This window comes from Phlebotomus papatasi, chromosome 1, assembly GCF_024763615.1.
Source record: "Phlebotomus papatasi isolate M1 chromosome 1, Ppap_2.1, whole genome shotgun sequence".
Taxonomy (NCBI): Eukaryota; Metazoa; Arthropoda; class Insecta; order Diptera; family Psychodidae; genus Phlebotomus; species Phlebotomus papatasi.
In genome coordinates, this window is record NC_077222.1 from 97,159,762 (window position 1) to 97,186,393 (window position 26,632).

General features: G+C 34.3%; 1 protein-coding gene across 6 annotated transcripts in view; it reads left to right on the forward strand.

The window, feature by feature from the left end:
- The window catches only part of LOC129809927 (uncharacterized), a 70,076-nt gene extending 46,554 nt beyond the window's left edge, over positions 1–23,522 (forward strand). For all 6 annotated transcript variants that reach the window (XM_055860073.1, XM_055860074.1, XM_055860076.1 and 3 more), the window contains exons 3-10: positions 6,685–6,909; positions 6,997–7,201; positions 10,554–10,666; positions 10,754–10,888; positions 16,222–16,276; positions 17,106–17,275; positions 22,358–22,576; positions 22,692–23,522. In XM_055860073.1, the coding sequence (XP_055716048.1) occupies positions 6,685–6,909; positions 6,997–7,201; positions 10,554–10,666; positions 10,754–10,888; positions 16,222–16,276; positions 17,106–17,275; positions 22,358–22,576; positions 22,692–23,291 (1,722 nt within the window). In that variant the 3' untranslated portion in view covers positions 23,292–23,522. The remainder of the gene's footprint in view (positions 1–6,684; positions 6,910–6,996; positions 7,202–10,553; positions 10,667–10,753; positions 10,889–16,221; positions 16,277–17,105; positions 17,276–22,357; positions 22,577–22,691) is intronic.
- The last annotated feature ends 3,110 nt before the right edge of the window (positions 23,523–26,632 follow it).

Below are 26,632 nucleotides of genomic sequence, written 5' to 3' on the forward strand. Positions count from 1 at the left end.
CATATCCCTCATCATTATCACTTTTTTTGTTTTAAATTATTTTTTCCTTTAAGTTATGTTCAATAAATAATTTAGATAAAAAAATTAATAACATCCTTTGCTAATTTTTTCTGAGTGCACATTTTACGCATACAATGTAGAATGATTATTTTACCAAGAATTCTCCTTAGTTTTGCCAGCTATCCTCCCTTTTATTTTCGTTTGAGCTGGCTTTATGCTAGGGGGATTAAATGGGGATGCGATTCATCTCTATTTTCCTTTGATTTCAGTACCCCAACAGTCGGTCGTTATTGAATGAAAGTTGGACGAGGTGGATTTTTTGTTTGTCTTGGATTTGTGTTCCTAAACAGAAAAGTGCCATTTTCCATCTCATACAGATTGCCAGAGTGTTTTTCTTCAGGCACTGTCTCATTTAATATGAAATTAAATAGAGAAGAAAATATATTGTGCTCACAATTCGGCATTTATCTCGATTTAGCACATTTCTGTCTCACTTTAAGCACCACAATGCACGACTTTTAATCGTGAAGCACCTGCACAGATTTTTAGCACATTTCCACACAATTAGTATCAATGGATGTGATTACCTTTGGAATTAGGTGGGTAGGGAAAAACTGGGCTGTGGATGGAGTAAAATGAAAATGAGCTATAAAGGTGGTAATGGTGAACCTCTTCCTCGTCAAGCATGAACTTCTTGAAAAGTTTACTTGTATGTCATCTCATTATTTACGCAAAATAAATGTTCATGAATGGGAAATCTTAATCTCTGTAAAGTGGTTAATTTAATAAAAGCTCCAACTTTCTATGCTAAATGACTTTCTTAACTAGTTGGAAAGTTTTTCACCCAGCAAAACTTCCAAAAACCACATCAATCACTTCAACAATTCAACATTTCATAAATATTTAAGAATAATATTTACACTTTATATGTTGATATATCCCTCTTGAGAAAGTTACTCGTCTCCTTTTTGTCCAAAAATTTTGCCAATTGTGGAGCCATGTGTGGGAGTTTGAACTACAATGAGAGGAAGTGTTTCACCGGCAAAGAAGCAATTCATTCTGAGTGGCACTAATTGCGTTACATCTTCTCTTTTTCCTTCCCCCAATAGACCTCATCTATTTCCTCAGTTAAATTCTTCCCAAGATTTCTCACATAGAACACCCTCCATCAGCTGAAAATCTTCGCCACTTTGCGAGAAAGGAGGATGTTCTAGGTTTTCATGGCTAAATAATGGATAGTGTGTAGACAGACCCCCACGTTTAATTTGAATAATGAAAGGAAGTTGTCACTCTCAAGAGGATTCCCCATACCTTATCCTTAGCCTAATGTTCAAAGATTCACAATTAGTTTGGTAATGTACAAATTGGAATGTAAGGTGGAAAATTTCTCAGATTTCCACACATTCTGTGGCTGTTATTGATATAACTAAAGCCTGAGTAAAGTTAGCTTTAGTTGGTTTAGTCATTTATTTTGGCTGATAGACAAAAGCATGAATCATAGAATTGTTAAATGCTCCTTTACACTCCAACAAGAACCTAAAATTAGATATATGGACAGGACAATAGAGTACTGGAATGCCGTCTTAGAACATCCAAATGCTTTGTCGTGTTGTCTATCGTTTACTAAATAACTTTATTATAGGGGAGGGCAAAGCAGATTCATGAATGCATGACTAGAAAATATTCTAGATAGATGGGGATCTCGTGGCTAAGTGGATAGAGTAGTAGATCTATGGCGCAGAGATCTCTGGTTCAAGCGAAGAATTGCGCTCAGTTCTTGGAAAAAAATTGTTCAGCTGGGAGCATACTTTTTGGCTGATCAAATAAAATCAAGCACTGCCACTAGCCTCTTCTTCCAGTGAATCAAATCACTGAAGTTTTGGCAGATAACTTCCCCCTCCTTTGCACCACACTTCATGGGAGCAACCTTCTCAACGTAACTCTTTACATTCACTGAGAAAAAAACGAGGGTGCGATTAACTTTTTTTCTCATAACTTTAACACGTTTTAGGTGTAAATATATATCAACATTTTTTATGTTAATTTTACACCTTTTCAAGGATAAAATTAACATGAAAAATGTAACTTTAAGCCCTAATACACCTAAAAAGCATAATAATTACACCGTTTTCGGATCAATACTGCAGGGTAAAATAAACATTTCCGGAATGTTATTTTAACTTTTTCGGATTTCTCTCAGTGTTCGTATTCTTCTACCCTGGAACATCCAGTAGAACATCACACACTGTAAATAACTTGGTCGTAACCCAAGGCGAGAATAGCCCAATTACAAAAAAGCCGAAAGTAAATAAATAAAATAAATAAATAAATAAAAAATTTATACATATATATTATAAAATAATTTAAACTTAAGTCCGGCAGATAGAACATACAGTGTTAGCACCCCAGTATGTCCCTCAAAATCCTTACCTAACGATCGCGAGCCAATTATTTAAGATCCACTATCCTTTTTTAGTACCCTTAAAAGTTAAGTTCTTGTATTACCGCAGGAACGCTATTAAAAGGAATCAGTATCGTTCATTGAGGCATGATACCAGCGAGGCTTTAACGGGAGTCTTGTACTAACAATATTGATCAAAGACTTGGGTTTGACAAATCTCAAATACAGATTGATTAAAATTTCAATTCATCCTACATTAAATAAGTTATAGCAGTTGCAATACAATAATTTTTTTTAAACCTTGTAAGGATCAGTATAAAGATAAAGGTTTTAACAATAGTCTCGAAAAATTAGCGCCTCTGTAGTCAGGTATTTCCCCAGAATCCTCATCTAACGATCTATATCCTAACCGCGATCAAACAAAAATGAACTAATAAGATCCACTATCTTCTTTTAGTACTCTTTTGAGAGTTAAGGCCTCTACACACTAGGAGCCATCTCTTAAAAAATGCCTTTTTAAAGAAAATTTCCTCTATCCTTGTAGGCAGAAACGTCAGATTTTTTTTTTTAAAAAGGAAATTTTTGACTAAAACTTCTTCTAGTGTGCAGACTAGACACCATTAAATTCTACGACAAAGATTTCAATTCAATTCAATTTATTTAAAGCTCATAAAAAGTAGGGTGATTTCCTCTTACAAATTTGTGGCAAGTTAAAGAAAAAATAAAAAAAAACAAAAACTGAAACTAAAGAAAACAAAAAAAGAAAGAAAAAAATTAACGCGGGAATTTAATACTAACAATATCGATCAAAGACTTAGGTTTGGCAAATCTCATCTTTAAGACAGATTGACATTAGCGAATTACTAGCTTAATCCCACAATACCAACGACTTTAAGTAAACTTGATATTCCTGCAAAAAAAACAGAAATTATTAAGCTGCATGAAACTGTCCCACCTCCTCTATGTAAATGGAAAGACCTTGTAGCAACCCAAGCAGCCTGAAAACTTTAATACTAAAAGATATATTTAGAAATATTATATATAGTGCAAAAATTTGCAATAGATACGATAGTACGTGTTATTGGGCTGCTAACTTGGGTGACATAAGCCCGATATCCCGATACGAATAAGCAATTGAAAACAGAAAATAAGAGAGTTGTTCCTTCAAACAAGAGCTTTTACTAAAAACGGGTATTGTCTAAGGATTGAACCACCCTACGTAAATACTAATAACGCATTACACCTAATGCATTACATAAAATTTCGTGACAATTGGAAATGTGAAATGCATATTGTTGGCTATTTTCAATACCTTTAAGTTAACTTGGAACAGCTTCATTCCATTACTGATACCGGGCTGGACTCTATAACTAGTATAAATTTTATCATTATTGGAAATTAAAGTATTCCCACCATACGAATAGAATGTTAATAATTTTATCATTATCGAAGTCAAAGAATACCATAGTCAAAGGTAAAATACTTTGGATGGGCTATTTTTCAATAGATTTGCTTAAATTTGTATTTGTTTGAAAGATCATGAAATTTCCAACCCGTCTACATTGGAGTTAATCGGTATTATTAATCGTATCGAGACACTTTATTTGCTATTACAAAGTAATTAGTATAATATGCCCCGTGCTGGAAGAATCTGCTGATTGTAGATCGCCCAGAAACGTCTTCCCCGTAATGAATGCTTCTTCAATGCTTAAAGAGTTTTTTGGGCAAAGGTTGTGAAAATTCCTTTTTTCCTAGATATTCAGTTGTTTTGCACCGGGCGGGGCTTGAACTCACAGCTATGAGAGTCGAGTCAGAGATCTCACCGCCCAAGAGACAACGGTCTTGCCTATTGCGCCACTGAGATTCTCAGTAATCGGTAATGAATCGGTAATCTGTAAATGATTTGTCTTTCTAGGATTTACTATTGAATTTACTTTTTTATTTGTCCGTGATACTCATGATAAAGTATTCCAAAATGTGCTTTTTCTTAATTAGGAATCGCTTTTAAAATTTATGAGTCAATTTAATCGGTAGTAAACCGGTATACACCCTTATGCCATGCAAAAAAATAATACGGAGAGTTCTTTCTAGTGAGTTTTTCGCAAAGCTAGGATGCGTTGCCATATCTTTCGCAAATATGTTAGATGTTTATTATATCTTTCATTGAATATTGAGTTTTTTTTTAAGCCCAAAAATTGAATAGATAAAATTTAAGTTTTTTATTTACAAAAATTTAATATTTTACATCTCTTCATTTGACTATTGGCAAATTTGAACACAATTTCATATTAATTACCGCTAAAATACGTCTAGATGTGCAATTATGTACTAAAGTTAATTCTTTAGACTTTGTAAAGTTTAGCGAGCAAAAGCTAAACTTGGCCCAGAAAAATTTGCAAATGTAGACTGAAATAACATAAGGTTTCTCATTAATTAAGTTTTATTAACTTGTTGAATTAATTAGAACTCATAGCCAGGCTATTTCATCTATTTAAATATATAATTTCTGTTTTATCAGCATTCAATTGCCAAATGCTAAAATATCTGGCATATGTTTAGAAGGGGTGAGAAAGCACCCCTAGCCTTACTAAATGCTCTGCTAAATACTTGTGACACTTTGATGCTATGCTCTATAAAAATAAATTGTAGTGCAATAATTGTTTCGATAAAGAAAATTTATAACCGAAAGCAACAATCTTCACAAGTTTTTGCGATTGTAAAAGTTTTTTTTTTTTTTAATTTTCTGTTGGTTTTGTTCAAAACCGAGTAGAATCAATATTAGGATATTCTTATAAAGGAATTTCTTATTTTTTGTTAAGAAAAACGTACTAATTTTTCGTGATACGAAAAAATTGTAAAAATTTAACATTAAAAAAAACAAATTTAGAAAAACTATAAAATATCTAAAAGGGAAAGTAAATGTTCCAGTCACCAACTTTTTCTTAGCATTCATATAATAATTAGATCAGTAAAAAATAAAATAAATTTAGTTAACAATTTCAGTTATACCGATTAGTTTTTCGACTTAACCATCCCAATCTGTAATACGGGATTCACACCTAAAGTTTATCTATTATATGGCTTAAATGTTCGAATTTTTGTAATTTGTTATATTTTTTGGGAAATGTATACTTAGAATTGTATAACGTAGATGTGGGTGACTTTGTCCCACCCCCCTGTTTGTAAGCTTTTCTTTAATTCTAACACCTAACAACGGTCTTTACCGATCTGAACTACCATGTCTGATCAAATGAAGAGCATTCTTACACACTAGAATTATAGAAAAGTTTACGAGCAGTAGGGGGACAAAATCACCCGTATTTACGGTATATTGACTTTGATCTATCAGAGTGAAAAAAATCACTGCAATTTCTTAGAGTTTAGACCATTCAAGACCACCAAAAAGTGACCTAAACCTTAAGTCTGAAGACCGTATATCATTGGTTCCGAAGAAGACTATTGTAAGTCCAAAATGTAAACTTTACAGGAAAGAGGTTTAAAGTTTGACAGCTAAAATTTGTTTTCATTAATTTCACAGCAATTAGTATGCTTTCAAATTTTGAAACTATTTCATCATACTTACGCATTGAATATTTTCTAGTTAACACTATTAATTATAGCAAAATTGTGGGCAAAAAACTCAATAATTGGGCACGCTGATTTTAAGTTTTTTTTCTTGTAACTTTTGCAGGAATATCTTAATCAAAATAAAATTTTGTGGGGATATAGATCTAAGATTTCTGCATCCAATGATACCATCTTTTTATACTATTGTAAGTAGACTTACAATAGTCTTCTTCGGAACCGACGATATGGTACCTTTAATAAACAGAAATGTACAATACTAAACTCATCTTTCCTTGATGACATACTTTGGAACTTATAACTTCAAATTCTTAATTAATCTTAAGAACAGAACTTGCTGAATTTATCCTGAAAACTTAGAATATAGCCTGCGTCTCTTGACAATTGATATAATAGACGAACAATTTTGCTTCTAACGTGACGGGTCATACATTAAACAAGCCCAAATTACTTCATCAGGCAATTTTCCCCCGGGTATGTGGGAAAATGTGTAGATTTGACAAAATTACTGTCAGTTCACCCCCCGGAGCTCTTTCAGCTCCATCGATTGCGAATGTGTGAAATGTTATGAGAGAGTTTGGAAACTTTTACCACATACCATTTCTCACATGAGTCTGACTGGAATTTAGGCGAAGATGTGGCAATTGATTCTGACACAGGGATCTAATGAAGTTCTCGTTTTTTTTTTGCTCACTTAGGATGGTGGTCGGGGTCATTTAGAGGGATTGGCATCTGTCTACTGTGAGCTTCTGGTGGCGCCCTTCGAAGAGGTTCTGGTCACCCTGGAGAATGAGCGAGTAACTGCCTGGGCGAACATTAGTCCACGGAGGAACAGCATGAAACGTGGCCATCAGGGTAGTCCTGGTTCAAGTGGTCTGCCCAACAGCCACAGTCAGCCCATCTATGTGCCTGGAAAGTACTCTGTAAGAGCCCATAATCTCAAATTCTTAGCCCATAGTCCACTAATTACGACTTCTTGTACTGCTTTTTCCACATCCCAACCACCATAGCCCTCGAGTTGTCTATCGGATAAGGAAGAGGACGAAATTTATGGGTTTGGATATGGCGTCTATGCTCAAAAAGTAGCACGACGACCACTCAATTCTCACAATAATTCCCCCCAACACCTCCAGGCACCGCAACCCATCTACGGTACCAGTACACCGACTCCCCTCAATTCAGCAGCCCAACTCTATTGTGATATACCTTCATCAGGTTTGCCACTATTGCGCTCTATTCACACATAGTCGTAAAGCACATAAAATGTACAGGGGATCATGATAAAATATGTGATATATTTCGCGGGAAATGGGGTTGCCACATAGTAAAAATTTCACTGGAAATTTTCATTGAGGTTTCTTTGAGAAACATATTAGTACAAAACAAGTGCAATGTTGTTTTTAACAAAGGAAAATTAGGTCAGTAAACCCACTTTGGTCAACTATAAAACTAATAATAATGTCTACAAGTATTATTAGCTCTGCAAATGACGCTTTATGTTCGTGAAATAACTATTTTCTGAGATAAAATTAAAATAACAAACATATGTTGAAACAAGGAAGATATTCTCTTGAAATATTGTTATTAAATGGTCGTAGGGGGAGGTAGAGCTATATTGAATTCGTAGACTAGATTGATATACGTTTTTCTGCATATTCATAAAGTAAAAACTGGGCTTTAACGTAATATAATTTAGCTCTACAAAAACAACTGTAGAAAATAAATATAATATTGTATATCACTGTAGCCCTAGGGCTCAAAACCACCCTTTTCCGATTTTGGTCATTTTTCTAAAGCAAAATTTGATTAGCCTTATTAGTTTTCAAGGAGTGACTCATATTCATTTTTACTGACAAGGCTTTCCGGTTTCTTAAGTTTGGTTGAGCAAGTTTTGGATTTATCAGATTTTGCTAGGCAATTTTTGAATTTCTTAAGTTCCACGAAGCAATTGTTTTTAAATTTTTTTTTTTAGGTTTCACGAGTCTAATTTTGGGATTTTCAGTTTTCGTGTTTCACGAACCGTTTCAGGAGCAATATACGAATAATTCCACATCATCAAATCAAAAAATAAGGCATTTAGAGGTATCCGAGCAGGATGTCTTCTATGGCAAAAATGTAGTTCTAAGTGGAGTCTATTGTGTGCTGAAGAGAGTACAATAATATTTAGTTTAGTTTAGTTTATATGATTTTTCAAAAGTTGCTTTCTTAGGTAATTTTTGAGAAATTTTAGTTAGATTTTGTTTTTCCACTCCCAAGACTTTTTTGAAGAAATATCACAATTTTCGAGTTGAAGCATAACTACTTACCTTTCCAACAGATGTCCATTTATTAAGTTCTGTTCATTAGAACCGGAGGAATAATTGATAATTTGAGACAAAACAGCAAAAACAAAAAAATTAATTAAAGAAAAATGTGACGTATAGGAGAAAAACCAAGAACAGATTCTTGATCAGGAGACTCGGCTCTACCAAACGTACTATGTGAGATCCGTGTGCCAAAAAAAGTTGTCAATTTGTTGCATAATGTAATAATACTAATCAGTCAAGATTCTTTTGGAAATTTGTTGAATTATGATTGCCTTATTAAAAGTGAATGACCTATTATTTTCTGAAAAATCAATTTAATTGGTTGTTATTTAGGATTTTAGTTCCTTCGGAAACTGTGCTAAACGTCTAGTCTGAAGACCGTCCAGTTCCCGAAGTCTGTGTAGCCCAGTTCCCGAAGATCTCAAAATCCTAAATAACAACCAATTTCATTGGTTTTTCAAAATTTAACAGATCATTTGCACTTAATAATACAGTCCTAAGTTATAGTTTCTTCCAAAAAATCTTGACTGATAAAAAATTATAGCAGTTAAGCCATACGGTTAAGCCTTAGGTCTGAAGCCCGTATAAGGGTTATCTAAATGGCTTAACATTCCTGGTTTTAATTGAGATTGTATATTAAGCGCAAATAGTTTATCCGATCTGGAAAAATCACATTAATAGCTTGCTGTTTAGAAATACAAGACCTTCGGGGACTTGACTAATACGGGCTTCAGACCTAAGACTTAGCAATATATGACTTAACTGCTCTAATTTTTTATCACTCACGATTTTTTAGGAAAAATTTGACTTAGGAGTGGATTATTACAGATAAGTGACCTATAGGGCAATCAAAAAGCATTAAAATTGCTCGCTATTTAGGATTTTGAGATCTTCGGGAACTGGGCTAAACCTCTAGTCTGAAGCCGGTCTAAGTCTCTAGTCTGAAAACCCTGTTAGGAAACCCAAAAAACTTAGATGCGAACTTTTGATAAGTTATATGGATTTTGAGGAATATGGGGAACTCGTAGAACCGTTCGAAGCCCTCTGAAAACTATAAAAACTCTTGGTAATCCTATACTAGGGGCACGGCTTGAGACATCTTAGGGTCTAAACAGACTCATGCTGATCCACGAGTATATTTAGCTTTTAAATTTTTGCCAGTCAATATTTTTCCAAAACTGAAATACACTGCGAGTTTAGGATCTTCGATTAGATGTTCTTTCAGTGGCAGATACAGGATGATAGGCCTAGTCAGCAAATGAAAAAGAGGGATGTCCGGTATACAAAAAAAGGCAAAATCGTTGATTAAATAGACCCGGAGACCCAGGTTGATCCTCAAGAATATCTAATTTGTAAAATTTGAAAATGAAGGTATAAGTAAAGGAAATTTATACAAAGGACCGTCCTTTATATAAATTTCCTTTACCTAATCCTTCACTGTCGAATTGTACAAGAAGGATCAGGCCTCGATGATCAGCCTGAGTGTATTTGTACCCTTATTAGGCAAAGTTTAGGAGTTGAAACCAAATAATAATCTTGTTATACTATGAGGCAGTTTCCTTACTGTGTTATCACACTTGCACATTAAAATTTTAATATGATTCACATTAATTGTCGCTAGTGAGAGTCCAAATGTGTAATTTGTGTGTTTGAATCATTTTATATTCAAAATTTGATCTATTTGTTGATAAAAAGATAGACTTGACCCGCAAAATTTGATATAAATTGATTTATAGCATTAATGCAAAAAATTAATGCGATTTTCTCTTTAATTTTTTAATGTGAAAAATATTTATGCTTTAGGTAAATTTAAACTTATTTTTGCAGGCCAAGTCCACTTCTTTATCAATAAATAGAAAAACCCGAAATATTAAGTGACTCAAAGACACAAATAACATATTTGGACGCTCACAAGCGACAATTAATGTGAATCACATTAAAATTTTAATGTGCAAGTGTGATAACGCCGTTAGATTAAGACCTTTGATTACTTTGTTACATATTATCCCTTGAGATAATATCGGTTTTTATGTATCAATCATACTTAGAATTGAATATTTTGATATAACTACAATAGATATTAGGAACATAGCCTAATGATCATTGGAAAATTGCGATAAGTTATCTGAGGTAATCTGTAGGCCCCTAAAATGGCTTCCTGATTTTTTTGTGCTAAAAAATCTACGACTAAATTTTATTTTTTAATTAAAAATACAAAGATTGTTTGTGCAAAACCTTCTCTAACTTGTACTTGAAAACAGAAAACTCGGAGAAAAAGAAGAAAATGACTCTCGGTAGACTTCTCAAAGGACTGAAAACTGTGAAAAGACGAGAAAAGGCAACCCTTCAAAATGGCACCATTCATCAGTTGCGGGTAAGTTAACTCCGGATCAAGTGCCTGGAAGTGTGATAAGAGACAGAGTTTAATTTAATTTTTTTTCCTGGATTGTCATCCACTCAGAATCCAGCCACAGATCGAATGCGACAATTTCAATTGAATGGGCGGACGCATTTGGGCTTTGAGCAAACAATACAGCGACTGAAAGTGGAAGATGCCCTGAGGAAGAGAGAAAAGTACCAGCGAGAGCATGAGGAGGTACGAAAATACTATTAAACTTTGCCGCGCTAGTAAATACAACTGCATTGCATAACTTTGTCACAATTCCATAAATGTTTCTGCATTTTTTTCCTGCTCTGATGCTTTGGGAGGGTGAATAGTGGTTTTTGGGGGTGGTTGATGGTATATAAACTTGAGAATGGGAGAGATACTTGGCGACCAAATATTTTGGCAACCACCCAAATTCCTCCGAACTCTAGCAATTAATTTTGCGGGTGGAGCAGTTTTTCAGTGGATGGTAGCCCCAGTAAATGGATTGAATGCACTGTTTATGGAGGGAGAACTGAAAACTATTGAAGCACTTCAGTCATTCGTTGTGCTTTTTTTTGTTCCCGGTATTTTCCTCGCTCAAGCAATCATGAGCAGAGATCAAAAGTTCGATTGCCAAGTCGCCTGTAGTAAATTATTTATCTCCCTTTTCCGTGAGACACTAACATAAAATGGCATTGAGGGGCTGTTCAGCTGGAAAATTGCATACAAATCATCTGGTAAACTTTTTCAATGCACTGGTAGTGGAAGGCTTTCAAGCTTCGCACACACTATGGATTCGAACTTTTTATGTTTTTCCCATATTCTTTTAATGTGTGACTTATTACTGTCTATCAAAATTACATCGCCATTTGGTAAGATTCCTTAAAGAAATATGGAAAAAAATATAAAGTGTTCGAAGCCAAAATATGTGCAATACCTGTAAGTCTTGCCCTATTGCTTTTAAATTGGATTTTATTAGCGGAATTTGCATTTTCTTGGAATTACGACTTGAGGTGTTAGAATATTTGAGTAAAATTTCTTTCAAACACAAACTGTAAGTTGTTTTAATAAATCAAACGCTGTCATTTTCGTTAAGGTGAGCACACGGTTGTTTTCGAATAGTGGTCATTTATAAGGGAAAGTGAGGCACCTTTGAATTGGGACATCTTTGAATATTATTTTTAAATGGAATTGGACCGAACAATGATACGAATTAGCTCTATAAACGTACAAACCAATTCTGAAGCTAAATTTACATCACAGTAAGGCTCATTTCCATTTTAAAATAAGAGAAAAAGGCTTAATTTTATAGCTACACCAGTTTAAAAGTGCCCCACTTCCCCCTACGTAAGCTTTACGATCATTACGGAGTGATTACTTCAAATTAAAAAATATATATTATAAGAAAACTATAATTATTTCAATTTGAATTAATTGAAAAAAACTGAAGTTTCAGAATATAAATTAACAAAAAATTAATCCTCATAAAGTTAAAAAAAGCAAAAAAAAAAGAATAAAATTTTGGACAATAAAAAAAAACCAAGAGCTTTATAAAAAATAGTTCTGCATGTTCAATAAAGTACCAAACCAACGATGGAAGTGGGGTAGTGTTAATAAAAAATTGTTTTTCTTTTAATGTACCCTCAGATAGTAGTGCTACGGAGAGAACGTTCGAATAAAAAATCTGTCTCAGTTTCCATGTAAAATAATTTTTCCTCAAATTGAATAAAATGAGTGTAACTGGCAATGCTTTCCCGGGCAATTCAGACACTTTTATAATGAATTCAAACACTTCACGTTTTTTTAATTGATAGCTCGTTATAAAATAGATGTACAATTGCGTGGGGCCTACCATAAATCAGGAAAGATAAGGGAAATGCACCAGCGATCGTCAGTGCACTTCGGATCTGAAGGTTGTCCCGCATAGCGGAACCCTTACAATAAAATATATTTTTGAAAATTATTTATGTTGGTTCATATTTAATCAATAGAACCAATTTTCTCATCGAGTTTCTAAAAAAAATTTTATTATTTACCTCATTTATTAAATCGCAGTATCAGAATCTTAGCCAGAAGTCCGCCATTCATCACTCTCTTAAAATTTTGCACGATAATTTGTCTGACAGAATATGAGGAATTATGACTGATTACAATGATTTACAAATTTGTGTTAATTAAAAAATGAATACTCAGTGATTCTAATTTCACTATAAATGCACTTTTTTATTTGTCTCGACAAGAAATATTGAAAATAAATTATTTTTTGTGAGCAAGTACGTTTCGTTCCATCTGTTCCTCGGATCGACACACTTGTTTTCGTGGAAATTGCGCTCAGTGCGCTCAGCTGTCATCTGCAATTTAACAATTTTCTGCATTGACATTAATCTGCAATTTAATGTCAATTTAACAATTTTAGAAGTTTTTTTTTCGTGTGAATATATACAGTACAATAGTGTAAGAGTGACGAAAAAGCTTCAATGAAGCCTTGCAGAATGATTTTGATGCCAAAAAAGCAGATAAATCCCCATCAAAAACGTCTGCCGATCCGTGACTCACCCTCTTCCGATCTATGGAACACCTGATTAAGTCCCTTCATTTAAACTTATATATTATTAATTTCCGGAAATAGCAAAAGTGTAAATACATGGAAATAGGTTAATGCATCTCTCACTGAGAGAAATCCGAAAAAGTTAAAATAACATTCCGAAAATGTTAATTTTACCCTACGGTATTGATCCGAAATTAGTGTAAATATTATCCTTTCTAGGTGTACAGTAGACTCTCTCAAATTCGGGCATATGGGACCGAAATGTCAGCCGAATTAGACAGAAATTCGGGCGACAAACTTTATAAAATGCAACGATTTTTTATTCAAGTGCATACAGATATTGAGTTTACACACTCATATATATCGTAAATTGCATGAAAGTCCCTTAATAATGCAAAATCACATCAAAACTAAGACAAAGCATGCCAAATTTGAGCATATTTGATTCATTTGATAATCATAATCAAACTTGAAAAATGACAACAAACTTTCTTCAAATGTAACATGTAACCGCTGCCCGAATTAAAAAGTAACCCGATCTTAAAAGAGCCGAATTTGCGAGAGTCTACTTTATTATGTGTTAAAGTTACCCTTTTCATGTTGATTTTACCCTCAAAAGGTGTAAAATTATTAAAAAATGTTGATATATTTTTACACCTAAAAAGTGTTAAAGTTATGAGGAAAAAAATAATCGCACCCCGTTTTTTCTCAGATAAAAAAGTATCATATAGTGTTTTGGGGCTCATATTTTCAACTAAATATGGAGCATGTCTCTTAACATTCCGATTCGTGGTACACTTCCCTTATTCTCTTCGGGGGATGGGGTAGCTCAGAAAAAGACAATTATTCCCAAAGCTTTCGGCTCGGACTCCAAGCCTTCCTTAGTGCAGTGGTTAAATCTAGAATTTTCCTGCTTTGTCAATTGATCTGTGGTTTCACAGGGCATGGGATTTGGCGCTCTGCACTTTGAATTATTAATATTTTCCTTAATTATGGCTTTTGAAAGATTTTTCTTGCTGTCTTTGATATGGATTTCTTTGTGAAACTGAAACTGCATACCAATTGACAAAGCAAGAAAATTCTAGATTTGACCACTGCACTGAGGAAGACTTGGAGTCCGAGCCCAAGGCTTTGGGAAGAGCCATCTTTTTCTAAGCTACCCCATCCCTCGACGTTCACCGGTTCTTTCTTATTTAAATTATTCGTCGGAAAATACTCAGATATTCTCTTCCTTTTGTGGAAAAGCATTTTTTGTAGTGGTCCTCGTTGGTTGCACATTTAAAAAGAAAGTTCAAGATGTACTCACTAATGAAACCCTCAAATTCGAGCTTTTTACTGATCATGCAAATTGTTTTTTTTTTTCACTTCCTAGTACTGTACTACATCACCAAACACGATTCACTCCAGTTCTTGGCCAAAAAAGATCCTGGCGTTAAGAACTGTTCACCAAATTTTATTTACACTCTGAAGAACAATTAAAAAACACATGCATTGAGGAAACTTGATTACATTTCAATTTTTGAAGTCCCTTCACCTCCTTAAAAAATGTTCTAACGTGACCTCTTCATAATATTACTCTATGACTGTACCAAAGTTTAACATGATGATATAATTCCTCTTAAAACTTTAAATCAATTCATTCACTGAGAGAAATCCGAAAAAGTTAAAATAACATTCCGGAAATGTTAATTTTACACTGCAGTATTGATCCGAAAACGGTGTAAATATTATGCTTTTTAGGTGTATTATGGGTTAAATTTACCCTTTTTCATGTTAATTTTACCCTTAAAAAGTGTAAAATTAACATTAAAAAATGTTGATATATTTTTACACCTAAAAAGTGTTAAAGTTATGACGAAAAAAAGTTAATCGCAGCCTCTTTTTATTCTCAGTGTTCTGAACCTGGATCTTTGGGGTTATTATTAACGGATCTGTATCAGAGATTGATAGTGTGCGTTTATCCAGTCTTTGAGATTTGGACCTAGATCCACCAGAAACTTTTTTTTGGCTCAACTTTTGCTTTCCGTCCTCAGACCTTAATCTCTGCATTGCAATCCGTGATTATTTGTAGAACTCGGCGATTTTTGTTATTGATACGAAATTACAGAATCTCTTTATGATATCTTGCCTCTCCCGGAGGTTTAATTTACGCTAACCACGCATCTTGGACTCTATTTGTATGAAATAAACAATGTAATCCTTCATACGATCTTATAAAAATTTATTTTCTCGAAAAATCACTTTTTTGACTAAAATAATCCTTGAAAACATTCATAAACTCGAGAGAAGACGTTAATACACAAAATCCAATCATGTGGATTTAAAAACGTTTCTTGCTCCGGCCGCTATCTACATTGTTCCGTACACCGTAACAAACTTTTGGTCGATGAAATGTTGCATTATTTTTTTTATTAATATTTTTAGTAATGAAAAAATAAAATTATTTTTCCTAAATCTATTATAGATGAGATATGATTCATTTCTCTTCGTGGATGATATTATGATATAATTTTGTAGCCTTTGTAGTTCAGTGTAAGGAGTAGAATGAGTTATCGGTAGATTATTTTTACGATTTATTAGGATTATTTTTTTTTATTATCTCTCTACTCTATGTGTGAAGAAAAAAAAGTTAAAAATCAGAAATATTGAGAAAAATGGATCACTTATGGCTTCATAACCTATAATATCTATAATGATGTCGCAGGAATAGTCTTACTTATTTTAAGAAGTAACAGTCCTTTCATTAAATATTGTGTCATGCCTCTGCAAAGGTATTTTCTCGTTTAAATGAATTAACTTTACATTTATTAGTACAATTTTCTCACAATATGACAATCCTTCAATTAAGCAGCGACGTTTCTTTTAAAATTATGCTGATCGATGCAATTACAATACTTTATTCACCGTCGCATATAGCTGCGAGACGTAGACTAAAACTGTCGCTGGAGAAGATGAATGGGCATCAAATGGAAAGATAATTCCGTGATAATTTAGTCATTTGCATTCATTTCAGATTCTGCGCGACATTCAACGAGGACTCCAGCAAATGAGCAGAAACGGCCATCCAGGTAATTTATTTCTCCAAGTCCATTATTATTCAATCAGTGAAGGAACAATATTGGACTGTATTTGATGTGATATTGTTACTGAGGGAGAGAAAAGAAGTCTTAATTGCTATGCAAATTCTTTCTTGTGTTTTCACTTGAGCGGCAGAAATAAATTGTTTTGATTGAAAGCAGAATGATAAATCTCTCGAGTGAAATGTTTATTTATCCCGCGGTTTGTGATTGTTCTTTTCCCAAAGAAAATTAAATATTTTTCCAAGCAGTGAATTTGGAAGTGGAGCATATATAGTAGTTATAGTAAGATTCTGACGGGATTATTCAAGGGAAGAGTCTTGAGATTAGAAGCACATTTCCCAACATATTTCCTTTCTGTTGACGCCAGCTTGTGAATTCGTAATGTCAATATTACAAATTAATCCGACGTTGAAGATTGTGATAGAGTCTTGGAGACACTCCCTCTGGGATATTTGTCAGTTCAATGGTAGAAACGATGAGAAAAAGAATTTTACAAGTTTTGCAGAAATGTAATCCTGGTGAATTGTGCATTTGGGATTGGGACCACGGGCTGCAAATATGTACATTTGTTTGCTAATTTCCCTTGGCTGCAATTCACAATGGCATCAAATTTCACGTAATGCAACGTGATGGACCTAATTCCTATTCTTCGGTTGTTTCCTTTGTTCTCCTTTTAACTCACATCTCCCTGAGAGACAGTTTGCACTCGTGTGATGTCGCCGTTTTATTTCAATTCAAAATTGCACACTATCATATTACTCCCTGACTACATTGTGAGTCTTCCCACCGTGCTCAGATATTCTTACTCTTCCCACAGACTCCACGTACATGTACGACGATGCCGCCAGAGGAGCCTTCGTTGGGACACATCCGTCACTCTCCACGAGACTCCCGCGGCAATGGTACGATGAACCCCTCTATGCCAATGATACGGATGAATTTCTTATGTCGCGACGCGCAGAGGCAGGTCCCATGGATCACATGCAGGTAAGGCATCGTCATCTTATATCTTTAAACTCATAAATTTCAGCAAATTTATCCCTTCTCCGTGAGAAAAATGAACAGAAATTAATCGTCAGAAATTGATGAAAATTATTCTACTGTATGCCACTTTGCGATTTAAGACAACTTTCCCATTTAAATCAAGATGTATCTTACAAAGTGGAGGATAATCTGTTCATTATGGTGTACGACTAAATGACAAAGAAGTTTTAGAAAGTTAAAGATCTTTTCTAAATATGTGTTTGACTTTTAATTTTAATTTAAAATTCAAAATTTGAATTTTGCTTAGGGTTCAAAAAAAAAAGATAAATCCCTTTAAAAATTCTTTAAAATTTACTGATCTTTCAGGATCATTTTCCTTCCGTTGAGCATCGGAATTTATTGATTATATCCTTAAATCCTAATAATCAAAAACACAATTTTCCAGACCTTTCGACCCCTATCGTGGCTTCCTAACTGCGTAGGTCCGGTTTAAATCCATCGTCGGTTTTTTTCTGCTGCAGTTTAAATTTACTTTAAGACCGTGTCATGTTATGTTGTGATAGTCATTCTGATTTTTACTACCTTTTACTGTGACACGATATATACTATTTATCTCCATACCTGAAGAAGGAGACAAACATCTCCGAAACATATCGTGTGAAGTAATAAGTGAATAAATCCAAAACTAGATCATTATCCGTGTTTTTTAATTCCTCATCAACGATTGGAACCGGTTAAGTTTTAATTGGAAATTTTAAGACTTTTCCAACAAGTCCAAATATGAAGCATGTCGATGAAAAATACGATCTCTAGAGCCTTTTTAATCTTTAAACTTGAAACCCTGTTATTGGGAATGTTTCAACGGTAATCGTAAAATGACGGAATGTCCGCCTAGATAATCTCTAAAATGTATTCAAAAAAATCGCACGACGCGCTTTCGAGTAATCCCCAAAAACATGGTTTTGGAGGGAAAGGGCCCAAGAAACAAAATAGCTGCCTTGTAGAACCAAGTATTAAACAAGTCTTTTAGTACACTTTTAAAAGACTTAAAGTGAGAATTTTCTGTTCAAATTCCTATAGAAGCTCTTAAGATCCTTAAGAGTGCTCCACTTATAGTAATCTCAGTGATGGAACCCAAATAAAAAGATTTTTGGTTCTATAGTGCCTTACATAAGGAATTCTACAAGACTATATTAAGAAAAAAATGTTTTTCGGGGGGAAGGGTTTCGGGAAAATAAGAGACATGTTAACTATCCTTCACTGAGAAAAAACGGGGGGCGATTAACTTTTTTTCCTCTTAAATTTAACACTTTTTAGGTGTAAAAATATATCAACATTTTTTAATGTTAATTTCACACTTTTTAAGGGTAAAATTAACATGGAAAGGGTAACTTTAACCCATAATACACCTAAAGAGCATAATATTTACACCGATTTCGGATCAATACTGCAGGGTAAAATAAACATTTTAGGAATGTTATTTTAACTTTTTCGGATTTCTCTCAGTGTTGAGTCGACTTATGATAGGGTCCCCGAAAGTCTCAAGTCGCTATCTCTTACCGTTTGGCCTCTAGAGCTGACGAAAGATGAACGGACAGACGGACAAACAGCGTAACATAATTTCCCAGAAACCGTCTGAAACACGAAAATTTTTTGAGAAAAACTATGCCTGGGGTATGAGGGGTGAAAATTTTGGGAGGGCGGAGTAAAAAAGTCGAGGGATTATATACTGCTCTCTCTGTGGAGTTCGAGCAGTAAAATAAGACTCAATGTATCAATACTTTTCATATTTCTTGCTAGAACCACTTGAAACTTTGTAAGTTTAAGTAGGTTCACGGAACCTATCTATTATAATTCTTTGCGTAATATACAGATTCGATCTTCAGATCTAAAGCATTTAAAGTTTAGTCATAATGACGTAACTTTTCTAATTTTTAAAAACAAGAATATCAGTAAAACAGCTAAGTAAAAAGTTTCGATGCAGTCCAGAAGTAAGATAAACCTGTAATCTGAAACCCGCTTTTTAAAACCGTTGAAAAGATTTATATTTAGAAACTACGAATACGGACGATTTTAATTTAAAAAAATTGAAAAACCGTTTGTCCGTTAGTTCATGTAAACGTTATATGAATGAATAATAAAAAGATAAGGTAAAGCACCCCTGTTTTGCGGAATGCTAGAATTCAAGGGATGGAGTTCTCCGTGAATTATTTTCTTCGAATGGTCTTTTGGTGCTTACTGATCTACTATGAATTAAATTAATTCATAAATCACAAAAACATTTCGAAATCAAAAATTGATAAAGAAATTATCATTCTAGAATGCTCTGGCATGAGTCACAAGCATACGGACAAACAAGAAATGTAAAAACGAGAGAGATAAATCATTCACTTATGTTAAACCGATTCATTATTGATTTCAAGGTCTTTCCAAAAAATCCAAATTTAACCAAATCGGTTAAAAATTAGGCCCACCAGACTGGTTATTAAATATTGACCTTAAAAAATTCAAGATGGTGATTTTTTAGGTCATAGGTATGTTTGGACAAAATGTTCACCTGAGTAATCTCTAAAACATATTGAAAAACAGATGATCAGTAGAAGCCATCTTGGAAATAAACAAAAAACATGCCATTTGACGTTTAGGAGGGCTTGAACGATCTTCAAACTAGAGATTTATCCCAGTTTCCGTAGGTATCAAAATCTTAAATAGCAACCTTTTTTATTGGATCTACAGAATCCAATTGATTATTTGCTCTTAATACTCCAAACTTCAGACAAAATTTACCAAAAACTGTTGTCAGATAAGAAATTAGAGAAGTTAATCCATATAGCTAAGCCATAGGTCTGAAGCCCGTGTTAGTCATCATTAATAGTCTTCGTATTAGTAGATGACTTCAGACTAGAGGTTTAGCCCAGTTTCTAAAGATCTCAAAATCCTAAATAGCATCTAATTTTATTGCTTTTTCCGAATTTAATAGGTCAATTGTCCTTAATAATCCTATTCTAATTTAATTTTTTCCAAAAAATCTTGATTGTTGAAAAATTAGAGCAATTATCGATATGGCTAAGTCTCAGGTCTAAAGCCCGTATTACGGTTTAACCTCCAAGACAGTGACACATTGAAAAAAAAAACGAATTATATAGGGTGAATGGTGGAAAGGGAGACACTTAAGAAAAAGTTCAATTTCAAATGCATTTTTAAGCCGAATTTACATCATGAGATTGCTTGTGAAATATTCTAACAGAATCTTAACAGTTTTTAATAGACATTTCAACCAATTAATTGGAATATTCCATCAAATTAAAAAACAACACATTTTGAAAAGATGGACAACATTTTGGAAAGCGGGACAAAAATTTTTGGAAAGTTGGACATCGTGATATTAAAGACAAAATATCATACAAAATATGTATAAAATCAAATGTTGAGGGTTTTCTGTGTATACTTGCACATTGGATGGTTATGTTAATCCCTCCTTTATGTCCGGGTAACAGTTGAGGAACGCTAATTACCAAGAATTTCCTGGACGTCCAACCAAAGAGAGGTTCTGTAAATTTCACAGGCGCCTCGCGCTGTCCAGAAGTTATAGTTTTAAAGCGAATGCAATTTTTAGCACATTTCAATTCCCAATCCGCCCAAATTCTTTTCCACTTGCTTTGGGATTGGGAGTTCTGTAGAGGCTCCTATTTGTTTTTCTCTAGGTGTTGAGATATTTACTATCCATTCTGTCAGAAAAAGTGGTCTTCGGAATCTGGAAATCTTTGCAGCCTTTCTCCATGAGATTTTCTCCTTATCAGCTGCTAATTGCTGTTGCAACTATTTCTCCGGGTACTTAAGGATCTTTGTCGTCCTTGTTAACATGATTTCACTGCATAAAACCACCAAATTCATTCACAAAATCAACTTGTCCAAGATTTCATAAAACTTGTTTTAAAAGCAACACTAAATTAAATCACTTTTCTCTCTCTTTTAAATGTAATATTTCACAAATATTTTTTATTCACCTTTTAAATGGATGTATGTCCTTCGATTTTCACTACAGACTTAATAATATTTCACAATTTATGCTGAAAAATCAAACAAAACACTTTGATATTTTCTTAGCAACTTTATGAATATCACGCATGCAAAACCTTTTTTAAATTCTTCTCGCAAATCACTCTTTGATTGTTTAAAAAAGACTTTTGCATTTTTAACTTCTCAAATAATCACAAAATTAGATTTAATAATACTTTTATCTAAAATTGAAATATTTATTTGATTTATTATCAAGTTTTTAAGGAGGTGTCTCACATTCCACACTGCTTTGTCCAACTTTCCAAACTGTCTCGCTTTAGACCAATCACCCTAACTGCTCTCTCTTTGAGTTTGAGCAGGGAAATACGAAAGAGATAAAATATATTTTCCCGTAGAGTTTGAGAATTAGTGGCATTTGTGATTATAAAAAAAACACAGCTAAAAACGTTAAAAGGATGCTAATCAAGCATTTCTAGGATTTCCAAGTTTAATTCAAAGCAATTTATTATGATGCATCTATAGACAAAAAGAAATTAAACAATGCTAATTGACTTTATTTTCCGATTCCATTAATTAATTTTATAAATTCAGGAAGAATGATGAGTGCCTCAGACAATTTATATTATTCCCAAAATATTTGAACAATTTGAACTATTTTAAAGGAGTGCAGGATTTCGTGATGAATTCTCATTTTCAGAAGTCACAAATCTACTTTTAATTCAAATGTCTTGCTCTTAAGTATTTAAATGCTTCACTTAATTGTTTCTGCACTCATTCATCTAAAGAACTGAATAACTTTTGAGTCGAACGAAAGAATTGAGTGCAATGCAATGACTCAACATATTCTCTTAAATATTTACCAACAAACTTAGCACAATTGTAAGACATGCAATTATCGTCGCGAAAATAAAAGTCATGTGCTTTTATTTTGAAGAGGATGTTCTCTCCATTGGGAAGGACACACAATTGGTCTTGGCAAACAAATCCCACCTTGGAGTCTATTTATTTGGTTGTCCGACCCTCGATTATGGCTAAAACGTGATGTCATTTCGTTGATTCCACCAGGACGACCAAGTGTTCTTCAGCCCACAGTCAGCGGATGAGGCTGGTGTCATATCCCTGAGGTCAGCCGGAGACATTTCTCTGCCCCATCGAAATGGCCATTCCCGCCGATACAGCCGACAACCCGGAGCTGTGACGAGATTGCGTGAACGTGAGAACGGAGACTATTCCAGTTCCGTGTCCGACATCCAAAGTGTCACGTCCAGGCTCAGTTCTGTATCGGTAAGGCTTTTTTCTGTCTGTTGATCCTTTTTTTTATATTTATGGAAGGGAAAATGAAATTGTGCTATTGAGACTCTTTCTCCATCCTCCATGAAACCCATTTGCATTCTTGCAGATTGGCACAGGCAGCAATTATATAAATCGATTTGAGGAATCCCTATCCCTTACCCCAAGCCCCTCGTCTGACTATGAGGACGAAATGGTTGACCCTCGAATGTGTGGAGCTGTGGGGAAGTTGAAAAAAATGTCCATGCCACAAAAATCAGCCGCTGTGAGTCAGAGGGCGGTAATCCATCAGATTCAGCAGCAGAAGCCACAGATACCCAGTGAGATCTTCATGTTTAGCAACAAACGAGGCTCAGTTAACACTAGTAGCGCCAAAGACAACGCCAAATTCGTCAGTCATGCACCCTTCCACAATGCCACTCTCATGGACAGCCAGGCCTTTGGTCGGGACAATGCCTTTGCATGTTCCGCCAGTTCAGCCGAAAGTCTACCAAGTGCTTCAGGAAGCAGCACAAAGGCTCTCGTTCATCCCACGAGTCCTCTACGATTTGGTGCAGCAGCTGGATCATCCCAAGATCAGGCACACTGCTCCTTCGCTGAAGCCTGCAATGGTAAGACACTGAAGGAGTGCATCTCGGACTCCTTGGAGAATGATGCGGCAAAATTCCGGGCTGTGGAACTAATCAACGAGTCAATCCCCTTCAGGTAGCAATTTACAATGAACCTTCGCTGACTAGCGATTTAATTGATGTTGATTTACAAACATCCCTCCGGCTACCTTGGTTCTTGCCTCATCCTTCTTTGTCACACCCAGACATCCGTGTGTTGGCTAAATTGAATCTGTTAGCAAATCGCTCTGCCAAAGTAAATGTAATTTTTAATAAATTTGTTAAAGTATTTCGTTAAATAAATTTGTTAAACGTTTAATATAAATAACATAGACAAGGTGGTTTTACTATAAATTCAATTGAGAAAGCAATTTGGGAAATTTTCAGCAAAGTGGACGAGGGTTCTCTTCCAGACATATTCACACTCAACTGATTTATATTGAAATCTTCCTTCAGGTAAGTTTGAAAATTGTCTATCAGGCTTGACATGTTAAAATTTATTTGAAAAGGACGAATACAATAAATTAGAAAAGAACATTGTGCATATACTAAACTTAGAGAAATTGAGTAGGATAGTTTTTTTGGTATTAGGTGAGATTCTTAACAATCTCACCTACTATAATCCTAACAAAATTTCATGTCGTCCGATCGACCTCAAATTTGGCCAAAATGTGTTTCAGCACTTCCTGATCACGAATATATATGTGGCTAATTTACGTTCCCGGCCGGCCGGCCGGCCGGCCGCTCTTTGGAGCTTAATAGCTCCTAAACTAAAAAAGATATCGACTTGCGGTTTTCGGCAAAGGTTATATATCGGGTGAAAATTGCAACTTGGTGCATTGACCCCCCACCCCCCACCCCTCCTTCCGCCATTTTGAAGACCCCCCTTTTTTTGTTTTCTCAATAGCTCCGCCCCTATGGCATTCAGCGGACTCAAATTTTAGTATGTTATAGCTGGGCCTTAGAGCTTTCCATCAATACCAAACTTAAGGTCCCCCGACCCCCCTGACCCGAGCTATAAGGGTCCAAAAAAAATTTCTTAAAATGGCCATAACTCCGGTTCTAATTGTCAGAATTTAAAAAGTGAGGGCTTTTTGGAAAGCTCTCGTGAAATGCCACTTCTCCTTCTAACATCGTAAGTTCATAAAACCACCGCTAGTGGCGCTTTTTTTAAAAAGAAAATTTTTAAATCTTAAAAGTTAAATAACTCAAAAATTCCATTGTGCATCGGGCTGAAATTTTAGTATGTTGTAGCCGTTGATTATACCTATCAAACAAAAAAAACCTTAAGTCGATCTATAACCCCTGACCCGAGCTATAAGGGGTCAAAGTTCGAACATTGACCGGCCTCTATCTCCGGTTCTAATTAACATAGCGACCTAAATTTTACCTTTTTGGTTTCATCTCGATGAGCACTTTCAGATGGAAGTTCAAAAAGTCACCACAGGTGGCGCTGTGATAGCGTCAAAATTCATCGAAATTCAAAGTCACTTTTCTCAAAAACGGCATTGTGCAAGTTAATGAAATTTTAGTATGTTGTAGTCCAGTCTAGGACGTTTCCAAAATGGTGCGTATGCGCGCTGTGGTTTCAATAGAACCGGAGATATGAGGGGTCAAAGTTCACGAAATTCAAAAAATCATATCTCCGGTTCTATGTGACCGATTTTGATGAATGAGGGCTTAAACGAAAGATCTCACCAAATGCTACAACTTTCTAGAATATTTGAACTTCGTGGGACCAACACCAGGGGCGCCACAGTCGAAAAACCAATTTCAATATCACATAACCTCAATTATCTCGACACGTGCGTAACCGATTTTGATGATTACTTCGACATAATTGTAGAGAACATTTGTCTCTACATTTCGTCCATACATCATTTTCCACTCAGACTACGCTATCACTCCGATTTTGCCGTTTAAGTGTGAAAAAATTGATTTTTCCAATAATAACGCTTTGAAATCACTCAGATGCCAATTTGGCTGCCTCTACTCCACCAAGACACTTAAAATAGGGGTTTAAATGGAAAGTCCCGCAAAATACAACAATTCTTTGATATAGTTGAAGTTCAACAAATGAATACTTGGGGAACTCTGGATGAAAAAACGAGTTAAGAAACAAAAAACCTCGATTATCTTGGCTTCTGAGTAATCGATGAGATCATGTTCTATAGGAAAATTATAGAGAACATTCTGGTCTTCATTTCACCCATATATCACTTTTCTATCAGTTCATCCAAATCCTTGATATTTTGGTTTAAATACAAAATTTGTATAATTTCACGAATTTGATTCAAGATAACTGAATGGCGTCTCCCTACTTCAGCATCAAATCGAATTTGCATGCACTCCGAGTTAGCTCACGTTAAGAATCTCACCTACATAAGCCGGTTAGGATTATCTGTCCCTTTTTTTTTTAATTAATTTCAACATAATAGCCTCAAATTTAAGAAAAGGATTGATTTTTTCTACTTTAACGATAATTTTATTAATTTTTTTTTAACCATTTATGTAGTATAACAAAAAAATCTACCAAACTCAATATACATGCAAATTTCTTCTCCTATAATTTGAAATTCGCCCAGAAAATAAAGAAAAAATGCTGATAAAAGTTTTTTTTTCTTAAAGTTAAAGTGTTTTTTTTTTTTAATTCACTTTTGTGAAAGTTTTGTACAGTGAAAAGTCAGATTCAGCTCTCCGAAGAATTTTATAAAAAAAATAAGAGAGATTTATTCATCATAATTCTTGAGAAGTACAACTTTGAAAAACAAAATGTGTAGCATTTTTAGCGATCCCCGCCGTCTTAGAGTTGGCAAACATCCTCCAGGGCAAAAGTTGAAGAACTTTTGTGAAAGATTAAGATAATTTCTAATTTTCTTTCTTTCAAAGTTTGAAAAAAAAATAAATTTAAAAAAAAAAAAACAATTTATTGATTCGGAAAATTTGGGAAAATTAGTTATCTTATAAAATTAGAAAACCAAAATCTATAACACTAAAATCCCGAAACCTAAAATTCTGTATTCTTAAAAGTGTTGTAGCTATTCCCATGATTACACCCATGCTTTCTGGAGACAAAGAGAAATTTTCTGTGTCTTGGGAAATAATTCTACACATATAATTTCATCTCTTTCAGGATTTTGAAGATTCGGGATTTTGGATTTCGGGATTTTGGCTGCCTCCGATCCGAATATCTAAATTATTTATTAAGGATTCAAAATTAATTGCAACAATTTGTTCATAATTTTAGTTAATTAAAAAATAAAAGTATTTTAAAACAGATTTTAGTAGGTAGATAATGGAACGAAAATAATAAACATATAATATTTATAATAAAGCGTGTACCTGTGCACGTTAAGATTGAACCCAAGAATAATGAATAATAACGTAATATTAAAAAACACAGAAATATATTTTTTGAAACTTTAATTCATTGTAGATTTAT